Genomic DNA, 11,614 nt, shown 5'->3' on the forward strand with positions numbered 1-11,614 from the left:
CGAATAATTTTGCCCAGAGGTAGCATATATAAAGAAAAGAGCAGTGGGCCTAAAACAGAGCCTTGCGGGACACCAAAATTTAATTAAGTATGCAAAGAGAAATCACTATTTACGTCTACAAACTGATAACGATCAGTCAAATAAGACCTGAGCCAGGAAAGGGCCATTCCCTTATTATATTATAGTATAATATATATAACTATAACTATAATAACATTATAGTTGTACTACGTGAATTAATCACCTCACTTCACGTAATTCAATTTTGTAATTAGAAACTTGTTTATATTAGGTTTAGCATAAGCTATGAAATCAAGTTTTGGTGAGAAATGGAATATTTTAGGTAAATCATAGGTAATTTTTTTCTTAAATCTATCCGATCACACATTTAATTTTTTTTCAGTGTACACTTACAATTTATATCCTGAATGTATTTATTTCTGTAAAGTTGCTTTGTGACATTGGCCATTTTTAAAAGCATTATACAAATAAAATTTAATTGAATGGAATTGGTCTACTCATTGGTAATGCTTAAGTGATCGATAATAATAAATGTACTGTAGCATATCTTATGTAAACATAAACATAGGACTAACTGCATAAAAAGCATTAATTGCTATATAAATATTTTGGTCATTCAGACATTTAGTCCTAATTACAGTCCTTCAAGCAAATCTATTGATTAGACTATGGTACATAAATCCTATCAAATAAAGAAACAGCAGAATGCATGCTACAGTATAGTGCAAGAAGTAGAAAAGGTGAGTGAACCACCCCCACATTTTTATCCCCGCCACCTTTCAAAACAAAGTGATGCCAATGTATTGCCTAAGCAAATAAATTATTGATCACTTGTCAATACAATTAATCCAATGTTCCAGTTTAACCTAATAAATACAAAAATACAGCAAAATGGTTATGCCAAAGAAAAAGTTTATATTTATTGGAAAGTGGTCAGAAATGTTCAGTATTTCCATTTTATGGCATTACACTTTAGCCTATGTATGCTACATTCCAGTGTGTCCACCCTGATGTACAACCACGACTGGAAGAACTTTAAATAGTCTATTTAAGTACTTGTTGCATGCCGTTACTGTAAGCTCCTCGATCCAGAATTTATTTATGGCAACAATTAAGTCAGACTTTGTAGTTGGTTTTGCTTCTTTTGGAATATAGTCTTTCAGAGCATGCCACACCATCTCAATGGGATTCATATCAGGGGATTCTGGTGGAGTCTTCACCCAGCTTATACCCTCTGCAAGCAATGACTCTGCTTGCAACAGTTTGTTTCTGGTCATTGTCTTGGAAAAAGCAGTGATGGACTCAGACGTTTTCCCTAATGTAGAAAGCAGAGGTTTCTTGTATAAAAGCTTCTTCAATGAAAGACTGGTCCCTTTGAAGATTGCAGTAGGTCCCACTCCCAGGCTGTATATTAAATATTATATTATATATTATAGCAAACATGAACTTTCTGTAGGTGTTTTGGCTTTGGTTTAGACACACATCTGCCACTCTTACAAAATAACATGGTGGCAAAGTGATCCAAAGCCACCATTTGTTCATCAGTGAAAATGACATTGTGAAAAGTCTCCTTCTCCTCGATCCATATCTGGCTTGTTGCAGACATATCTTTTTATTTTTGTCTCTGATCATGGGACAATGTTGAGTTTCCGTACTTCCACCCAAGATCCTCCGAATGGAATGCTCACTGATGTCCAATCCATTGTCATGCCAGAGCTGTTTTTTCACTGAACTTCCTGACAGTTCATCATTATGGCTAATGATGTTGTCTATGGCTGCGACAATGTCCCTAAAAGCAAAACATTTATAAATATTTGACACTTTAGGCACAACCAACACATGGCATTGTTGCAACATATTTACATATGTGATAGCATCATACTGTGTGAAGTGGATAACTTATTTTTTTTGCGAGGATTACGTATGTGTGATGTTCGTTCTTTGTAATGCCTTCTGACGGTGCTCAGTGTAGCCTGTACATCAATGGAACTCAGATGGTGGTGTATTTCTGGAGTGGAACTTCCAGCAGACCTCATCATCCTGATGTCTCGGAAATGAAATTTGCTGATCTTGGTCATTTTGAGAGGATTTTACATGTGGATGGACTGCATTTATCAAATCAGATGTCAAGGTGTCATTGGGGTGTGAACAATAAGTGAGAATAGGTTGTAGATACTGTAGGCTAGGCCTATCTATCAGGTCAATCTAAATGGTTAACATGCATAATGTGCTAGAGACAACGACCAGGAAGGTAAAACAAATTTTATCACATGCTCCTTGTCTTATGCAGAATTTACCACCAGTCAATAACACCATAAACACCAAAACCTTCGTCAGCTGACAAGGAAACGGCATGTGATGTTATACACGCCACTGTTGCTAAGATACAGTCTAAACAGCCTGAAGCTTTTGTGGTAATTACTAGAGACTTTAACCATGTAGATCTGGATTCCACTCTCCCAAATTTCCACCAGTTTGTTGACTGCCCTACACAGGAAACAGAACACTGGACTTTTTGTGTACAAATGTTAATGTAGCATACAGAGCTACTACCCTACCCCCACTTGGTAGATCAGACCATAAACTTGTCTCGTTAACACCTCAGTATGTTCCTGCAGTTCAAGGGTAGCCTGTCTCCACAAGTATTGTGAAGAGGTGGACTCAGGAGGCAGTGTGGCCCTGCAGTACAGCTTTGAAACATTTATCCAAAAAGATGTGAAGATATCATTGGGTAAGCAGAAAATAAGTGAGAATGAGTTGTAGATATGATACTGTAGGCTAGGCAGGGTAAATTCATGTGATGAACCAAAGTTATTGTCATTAAACTTTAAACTGTAAAAACTGCCCCTGACTCAAAAAAGCAACTTTATAATCCATATTTTTTGAGTAACTACACTCTGTTGACTCAAAGTGTGAATGTATTTATCTATGTTTACTGCATTTAGACCTTCTTTAAAATATGTACCCGCCCCAAATTACCAAATGAAAAGACAGTTGAATGGTTAGGTTAACTACTTAATAACTACTGCAATTCTAAGAACGTTTGGTAACTTGTTAATAGTTCAGATACGGTTTTACAAATCTATGTAATCATCTCATTAATATGAAGGTAATTTTAAAGTGCATTGTTTTTTAATACCATCTGATTATTATGAAGGTAATTTTAAAGTGCATTGTTTTTTTAATCCCAAACTATTATTATGAAGGTAATTTAAAAGTGCATTGTTTTTCAATCCCATCTCATTATTATGAAGCTAATTTTAAAGTGCATTAAAAAACTCACTTTTTTCACACAAGACAGTAAAATGGTTAGAACAAATACTTGATAACTTTTGCAGTTGCAGACTACGAATTGAGTAATACTCACTGAGTTGAATAATTTTTAAATAATGTACACATTATGAATTCAAAATACATGTGAATAAAAAAAGAAAACTTAATGAGGACTATGAACTTTAAAAATATAGTAAATAAAATGGCAAGTAAAATGCACAGCAACTATATTTGCATTGCTTTTAATAGAACACATTTTACTCTGGAAATTTAAAAAAAATTAAAAAGCTCATTTCTCCTTCCTCCATCTCTTACCATGAGCTATAGTTGTGTTCATAGTGCATGTCTTTCCATATCTTTACCCACTGAATTCTTTCTGAACATTTCTGTTCATTTTCATGAACCACAAACTAAGTAACATACCAGAGGTAGAATTACAGTTAGTTTTATAAAAAAAAAAAAAAACATTCCTTGAGTAGATTTGATGTCCAACAACATTTGCTCATTTCTCTCTTTTGCTCCATCTGTTGACACACATGAACGCGCTAAATAGCATTTTCTACGCTTAAAGCACACACGCATGCAAGCACATCGGAATTTGTTGAAAAGACAGTGTGTTATGGCATATTTGCTAAATACTAACTTATTGAACATGATTTTTCATTTTTGGACTTTTTATCACCATTATATCAGAATATGAAATTTAATATAAACTAATCATATTTGAAGTCATTTCTCATCATACATACTCGAAAAACATCATGTACCAGCAATCCAAGCCCCTGCGTTCATGTGTTTACTTGAAAACTCCTTTTCCTTAATTCGTAGTGCCTTAGAGCTCGCTAAAGAGCATTTTCTATGCATAAAGCACACACTCATCCAAGCAAATCGAAATTTGAAAAGACAGTGTGTTATGGCATATTTGATGAATTCTAACTTATTAAACATTTTTAAAATTTTCTTTCCATTGTAATCCCATTATGTTATTATATCTTAGTATAAATAATCATGCTTGAAGTCATTTCTCATTATAACCATGTGAAAAACATGTAACAGAAAGCCAAGCACCTGCATTTGTGTTTGCTAGTTTCAATAGTGAAACTTTAAATCTAAAAAAAAGAACAAAAGTTTCCATTGGCAAGAAAGGAGAAAATGGAATTCATTCAACACTACTTTGAGGAAGGACACTCATATTTACACGTGCACACACGAACCGACTTTCTACACTGAAAAAACGCTCACTGAATCCACACACACACCCCAGGTGAAGGTCGAACACAGGTTGCTGTCATTCTATAACAACCACATTACCGCTGCACTATTCTACCACACACAGTCTAGCCATGTGAATTTAAATACAGTATTATAGTTATAATACCTGTACTATGTGGTCATGCTCACTTTACATAATTCAGTATTGTAATTAGAAACTTGTTTAAATTAAGTTTAGCATAAGCAATGAAATCACGTTTTTGATGAGAAAGGTAATATTTTTATGTAAACCATATGAAACCGACCACACATTCCATTTTTCAGTGTGGAATTCGTTGAAAAGATAGGGTATTGTGGCATATTTGATGGATACTGACTTAACAAGCCATGCAACTCCGTTTGGGTTTGATTTAAAACTCCCTTTTCTACGCGTAAAGCACAATGTCCTGTCAGCACTTTGGAATTCGTTCACACCTGAACATGTGTTTGTGTTTTTGCTTGAAAACTGCTTTTCCGATTTCTACGCTATAAGCACATGCATGCTAGCACATTGGAATTCTTCGAAAAGGTAGTGTGTTATGGCATATTTAATGAATACTAACTTACTAAACATGATCTTCCATTTATTTTTACTTTTTATCCAACTGTGAATTTTAATATTAACAATCATGTTTGAAGTCATTTCTCATCATAACCACGTGAAAAACATCATGCCATGCTCCTGCATTTGTGTTTGCTTGAAAACTGCTTTTCCTTAAGTCGCTTTCAAACTCCCTAAATAGCGGTTTCTACGTGTAAAGCTTCAAACAATCATGCTTGAAGTCATCACTAATCAAAAACATATTAAAAACAGTATGTACCAGTAAGCGACGTCCCTGTGTTTATGTTTTTGCTTGAGAAGTGCTTTTCCTTAAGTCCTAATGCCTTAAAACTCGCTAAATAGCGTTTACTACGCATCAAGCACACAATCGTGCAAGCACATTGGAATTCGTTGAAAAGATGTGTGGCATAATTGATAAATACTAACTTATTGAACATGATTTTTCTTTTTTTTTTTATTTTTTTTTTTAAGTTTTTATTACCTTATTATCCAGTTATGGTTTTTAATATAATCACTCATGCTTGTATTAATTTTTCATCATAACCTTGTGAAACATCATGGGACAGCAAGCCAGGCACCTGCATTTAAGCATTTACTTGAAATGTCCTTTTCCTTATAGCGGAATATATTTGGGAAGGATATTCCCAAATATCCTTTGCTACATGTAAAGCACACAGTGCTGCCAGCACTTTGGAATCTGTTGCAAAGACAGTGTGTTATGGCATATTTGATAAATGCTAACATATTAAACATGTTTTTTCATTTTTTGACTTTTTATCGTCTTTATATCAAATTATTAAATTTAGTATAAACAGTCATTTTTGAAGTCATTTCTCATCATAAACATGTGAAAAACATAATGTATCAGCAAGCCAACCCTTACAAAAGATTACTTTTAGTTTTTTATAAGTAATACTACACTTTTTGTTACATGTAGAAAAAAGCAGGGTTTTTTTCTACACAAAAAACTGCAATATTACAGTATATCATAATAGATGTCATTTGAACATAGTAGTACAACTGCAGTATTACTGCAATTCATCAGAAGTACCACTAACATACAACTGCAGTATTACTGCAATACAGCTGAGGTGGTACTGCAATACAACTGAAGTACTACTAAAATACAACTAAAATACAGCTGCAGTAGTAATATATATACAATATATAATACAACTAGTGCATTTACAATACTTCTAAAGTGCAATACTAATAAAATACTGTACAATATCATTGAAAAACAACCAGAAACAGTTTTATTTTCACACATCTGCAATACTGTATGTAATGTAGGTATATCTCAAATATCTCAAAGTGCAATGCAACAATAAATGTGATTTTATTTTTTTTAAACTTTAAATAACAGGCTTAGAGTTAGACTAAATGTATTTATAGTGTTTATTTACAAATCATGCATGTATTCCCTATTTCTTCCTACATTATCCAGGGAGGTTTTTATTTTTTGAAGAGCTTATCCTCATTGTTCAGCTTGATTGCCTTTATCTCAGATGTAGAAACACTGAATTTCTTTTGGATGTAGTCTGGAAAAAACACAACAAAAAACAAAACAAAAACAAAAACAAAAAAATCAGAGAAACTCTCAAGTTTCAGTTACCACTCCTTCACCACAGGCTTACAGTATGCTTAAGCTGAATCTTGAATTGTGTTCATGGTGTCAAAAAGTGTTTGGGGAAGGTATTCACACAGTTCCCAATTCATTTAAAGTCAAGTGTTAAGTCAAATGAGTTTTTATTTTCATTCCTCTATATAGCTTTTATACATTGAAATGAATGTTTCGTCAGGACCATGGTGCAACACAGAACAGTATGCAAAACTACATAAAGTGCAAATACACAACAGTGTCAGATGAATGCAAGACAATAAATACACAGAACAATAAATACACAGAACATGGGCTATTGTGTGATGTAGCAGCACAAGTGTAGCAGCAGAGTTCCATAATATAAAAGTGTCTGACGCCGCTTCCCAGCAAACATGCCCCTTTGTGTTCCGTGTGGGGCCCCAGTGGGACAGCCCAAAAGTGTGGGCTGAGGGTGGGCTTCCCACACTAAGTAGAGTGGGACTACTAGACTGTCCCACTTGGGCCCCACATGTGCCCTGCTTTTCATGCCAGTAACTGTGGGCATGCAGCGGGCCCATAATGGGCACCAGTGGGCACATTGCCTGAGGCAAGCTGGTGAGTTTATCCATGACAAGGCTGCCCTCTAGGATGATTCCCACTCTTGAGGGGTTCAGTTGTGGCGATGCTGGACTTGCGGCTCTGTTGTCCTCAAAGCAGAGGATACCCACTGGAATGTCCAAGGAGACTTCATCCTATATAGTGTGAGAGACAAGAAAAAAGAGGATATTCAGGTCAACTGTAATTTGCCTTAGATTAGTCGTAAGCCCTTAATATTCAGAAATTGTGCAGTTCAGTCAGCCATGCAGTACTGCAACTACACACTGAACACAGTACTGATTATATGTCTATTCTTAGATTTTGTGCTATGTTGTATATATTGCTAGACTTTTGTTTTGTCCACCTGTGATTATTTAGATTTTGTATATCCCATTCGTCTTCCAGATCCTGCTTGCTCAGCCCTCTAAACTAAAACATATATAACTTTTTTTCATTCAGCAGCTTTCCCATGAGGCAGTGATATGGTTTTATTTTAGTTTTGGTAGTTGCCAAATTTTATCCAAATGTATTTTAGTTTTATAATTCATGCTGGTTGTATTTTTTTCTGTAATGTGTAAACAGAAGTTTTACAAAATGTATGCAGTATAAACTGCAATGTCTTGGAAACAGGAAAGGCACATTATCAGACAAATTAATTTAAAATCAAGTTAAATTTAATGAACCATGTTCATAAATGCTAATTATCACCCACCATCCCAAATGATACAAAACAAACAGCAAAAACTCAGTAATAACTGAGTGGCAGTAATAACTCTAACAATAAAAAACAAGCAAAATTACTCACAGAGCTGCTCTTAAAGAACATAGATGCATCATCTCCAAAAATGACTGGAAGTCCCCTCAGGACAAGGCATCTAACGGCTGTTGGCTCGGTGCTCTGCAGGGAGGTATAGTATACACTTAAATGTAGAAAACGTAACATATTTTCTTTCTTTACTTTGCTGATATCTCTCCATGCAGATCCTTGGTTTTATTTGTCCAGCCGATATTTCCACCTCCATTGGCTTGTAATGCTCAAGCACTGACAATTAATTTAAAAAGCTAACAGCAATAATACTACCACAAACAGTGTCCCTGTTACTATACAATCCACAGGGCACACTGCATATACAGTTTTCACAGGAACTACTTCTATAGTACAATATACAATGTTCCAACAGTAAATATATCCTGTGTGTAGATTATCCAGAGTAGTACTGTAGGAAACAGATGGCAAAGGAAATGTTAAATGCCATCTTTCAAAGTTGTGAGTACCACAAGCTAAAGTCCATTTGTCTCCACTGTATTAGTGGTGAGGCAAAAATTTCAAAGACACAGTAAACTAAAAAATGCATAGAGAGATACCACAAGGGCAGGTGAGAGAATGTGTTCTTGTAATATAAATGAACCAAGATCTGATGGCCTGATTTAGTGTATCTCAGGTAAAATACTTCTTTGGAATCAGGGCTGACAATCAGATACAGAGACAACTCAACTGGGACAATGCCTTCCAAGATATCGTGTAAAATGTCAGGAGGGTAACCGGTGACCACATGAAAGTGTTTCAGATTTTCAGTAAGAGGACATGCCCCTTTCACACCAAAGTTTTGACTTAAGCGTGGGTCTTTTATCACCTCTTGCACATGCCTGTCATGACAGGTTTTGTCTCTGAGTTGAAAGAAATCAGAACGTACCTCTTGTTGCTGGGTGTCACTCCTGGATGCCATACACACTTCCACTGTGAAGCTTTCATAGAATCCTGCAAGTGAGTGGGCAGCAAGGTTATCAGCTGCTACAAACAAGACTGTTCCTTTCACATTTGCACCTAGCTGTTCTACATAAACACCATGTTGTTCTAATGAGATAAGATCAAGGATAAGAGGCTGCAGCACTTTCTCATAACCATACTGTTTCATTGTGGAGGTGTTGCAGAGTAGAGCAACCTGGGTAGAGTTGAGTGTTGACCTATACTTTACAGGTATATTAGCAATAACCCAATACACTGCACACATTTTATGTTTCTGTTTTGATGTTCCCAAAGGATTGGCTATTTCAAAGTCATCCAGATAAAGTATGAGTGCAATTGTGAACTCATCCCCAGAAAGAAGACGATTTTCCTTAAAGTGCTCTCCATCGGCATATGATCTGTATTCATGTGGAACATTCATTGCTTTATCAAAATGTCAGTTTTGTTCAACACTTTCTGGAGCATGTGCTGTATGGGGACATATACAATAGGTTTTTTACCTTTTTCAACAACATATTCTATGGGCATTACTAATGGAAACTCTTTCTGCACATAGGCTGCTCTCCTTTTAACAGTTCCCAGAGATCCACCTTTGCTACACAATGATGTTATCACATTACTTTGTGAAATAGCACAGATTACTTATTTTACAACTAATTCATCCACATTTGAATATTTCTGAAGTATTTTACTGTGCAGTAGTGGCTGGGACAGGCTATGTATCTGGCAAAGGTGTTATATCACTGCTTGTACAGCACTCTCAGGAATATGCAGAATAGTTTGCATTTTCAATAACAGATGCTAGATTTTGTTCAAGCTGCTTTCTTAAATCATGAAGGTCATTTTCGCTGGCTTCTTCACTGACCTCTAAATCCTCCGTGTCAGACGTTGTCATCTGCACTTGCTCACCCTGACCTTCATGGGCTACTTTATCACGAGTGTCACTGGTGATCCTGTCAGTGATTTCAGGCTTGAAATTCTTCCAAGTATGCTCTGTGTGTTTTACTTTTGTGTGCATTGAAAGTGGAGTATACACTGCTCTGAAAATTACAGTCTTTATATGGACAATCAATTTTGTGGTTTACTTTTAAGTGTGTATTCCGCAGATGTGCAAAGTATTCAGTTTCAGAGCAGGGCTCAAGAAACTCACATGACAAACAGCGAAACTTAATTTGCAAGTCTGTTGTTTGCTGTTGATCCATGGTTTGCTGTTGATCCATGGCGTGAAAGCGGGATAAATGAGTATGGAGTGCATTGAGAGATTTGAATGTACACAGGCATTCCTGATGCAGGTGGGGAAAGGGCTCAGTTCTTGAATAACTTCCATGTTTTAACCTATAAGGTTTGAAAAGCTGTCCTCTTTTCTCACAGATAGCAGGACAGTACTTGCATTTCCAAAGCATGCAAGTGTCTTTGAACAAAAAATAGTAGGGCAATAAGACTAACATTAAAACTGGGCGTCGATTTTTTTTTTTTTCTGAAGTAAAGCAGTTATTTATACTGACTAAATTACATTAGCTTTAAGTTCAATAAAAATTTGAATTTCTGAATTCTACCGCTACCACCGCAAAATATTAAGTGGAACAATATAATTGATATCAGCTAAATGCTGTGAAAATGAAAGTTGTTATTTTCAAATGTTCCAACACACTGGAGTCAACCTCAAATTTACACATTCACTTTTTCTACCCGGAAACGTTTCTACAGTGTTAAAATAATTCATTTCTACTACTTGAACATAGAAAACAACTCACCAGGTTCCAAAATGTGAAAAACAGACCGTGAGCAAAACTGGTGTCCTCTTAACTGCAGTTAACTGTCGGTTACCATAATCAACAATTGGCAAAACAGAAAAATGTGAACGGTGTGTTTTCGCCTTGTTAATGCAGATAAGAGCCAGACAGAAAATCTATATGTCCCAGGAAAATGTGAATTGCAGAAAACACCAAATTTACTCATTGACTCCCTCAATGACCTGCACCTGGCCCCAACAGTGAAGTGACTTGTGGCCAAGTATGGTAACCCATACTCGGAATTTGTGCTCTGCATTTAACCCATCCAAGTGAACACACACACACCGTGAACACACACCCGGAGCAGTGGGCAGCCTTTTGTTTTTTTGCTGCGGCGCCCGGGGAGCAGTTGGGGGTTCGGTGCCTTGCTCAAGGGTCTCACCTCAGTCATGGTATTGAGGGTGGGAGAGAGTGCTGGTCATTCACTCCCCCCACCTACAATCCCTGCCAGACCTGAGACTCGAACCCACGACCTTCAGGTTCACCTTCGGGTTGCAAGTCCGACTCTATCCATTAGGCCACGACTGCCCCCAACAGTGCTTCACCCTGTTGTCTTCCTTTTGCTCCCACCCGAAGTTCCCCTCCTGGGTGACCTGCGAAAACACAGAGGAGACAGGGTTAGTAGGGGTGGGGGTCTCACCTGCTGAGGTCGCCCTGGCGTCACCTTCATCCTGTGCCAGGCAGGCCCACCAGACCCGCGGCTGCATCACTCTGGGCCTATGTCTCCAAGGAGGCCTTGATGTCCTGGTGATGGAGAAACCCGGCCAGTCTCAACCCAGGAGTAGAGG

General features: G+C 36.9%; 1 protein-coding gene and 1 pseudogene across 1 annotated transcript; both read right to left on the reverse strand.

Annotated features, from left to right (window-relative positions):
* Positions 1-959: 959 nt before the first annotated feature.
* Positions 960-2,099, reverse strand: LOC113541146 (uncharacterized; annotated as a pseudogene).
* Positions 2,100-6,574: 4,475 nt separating this feature from the next.
* Positions 6,575-11,248, reverse strand: LOC113541109 (uncharacterized). Its single transcript, XM_053227806.1, has 3 exons — positions 8,981-11,248; positions 8,092-8,184; positions 6,575-7,441 (listed from the first exon to the last, which is right to left on the reverse strand). The coding sequence occupies exons 1-3, from the start codon at positions 9,452-9,454 to the stop codon at positions 6,863-6,865; spliced, it is 1,146 nt and encodes a 381-aa protein (XP_053083781.1). The 5' UTR covers positions 9,455-11,248; the 3' UTR covers positions 6,575-6,862.
* Positions 11,249-11,614: the final 366 nt, after the last annotated feature.

This window comes from Pangasianodon hypophthalmus, chromosome 22 (assembly GCF_027358585.1).
Source record: "Pangasianodon hypophthalmus isolate fPanHyp1 chromosome 22, fPanHyp1.pri, whole genome shotgun sequence".
Taxonomy (NCBI): Eukaryota; Metazoa; Chordata; class Actinopteri; order Siluriformes; family Pangasiidae; genus Pangasianodon; species Pangasianodon hypophthalmus.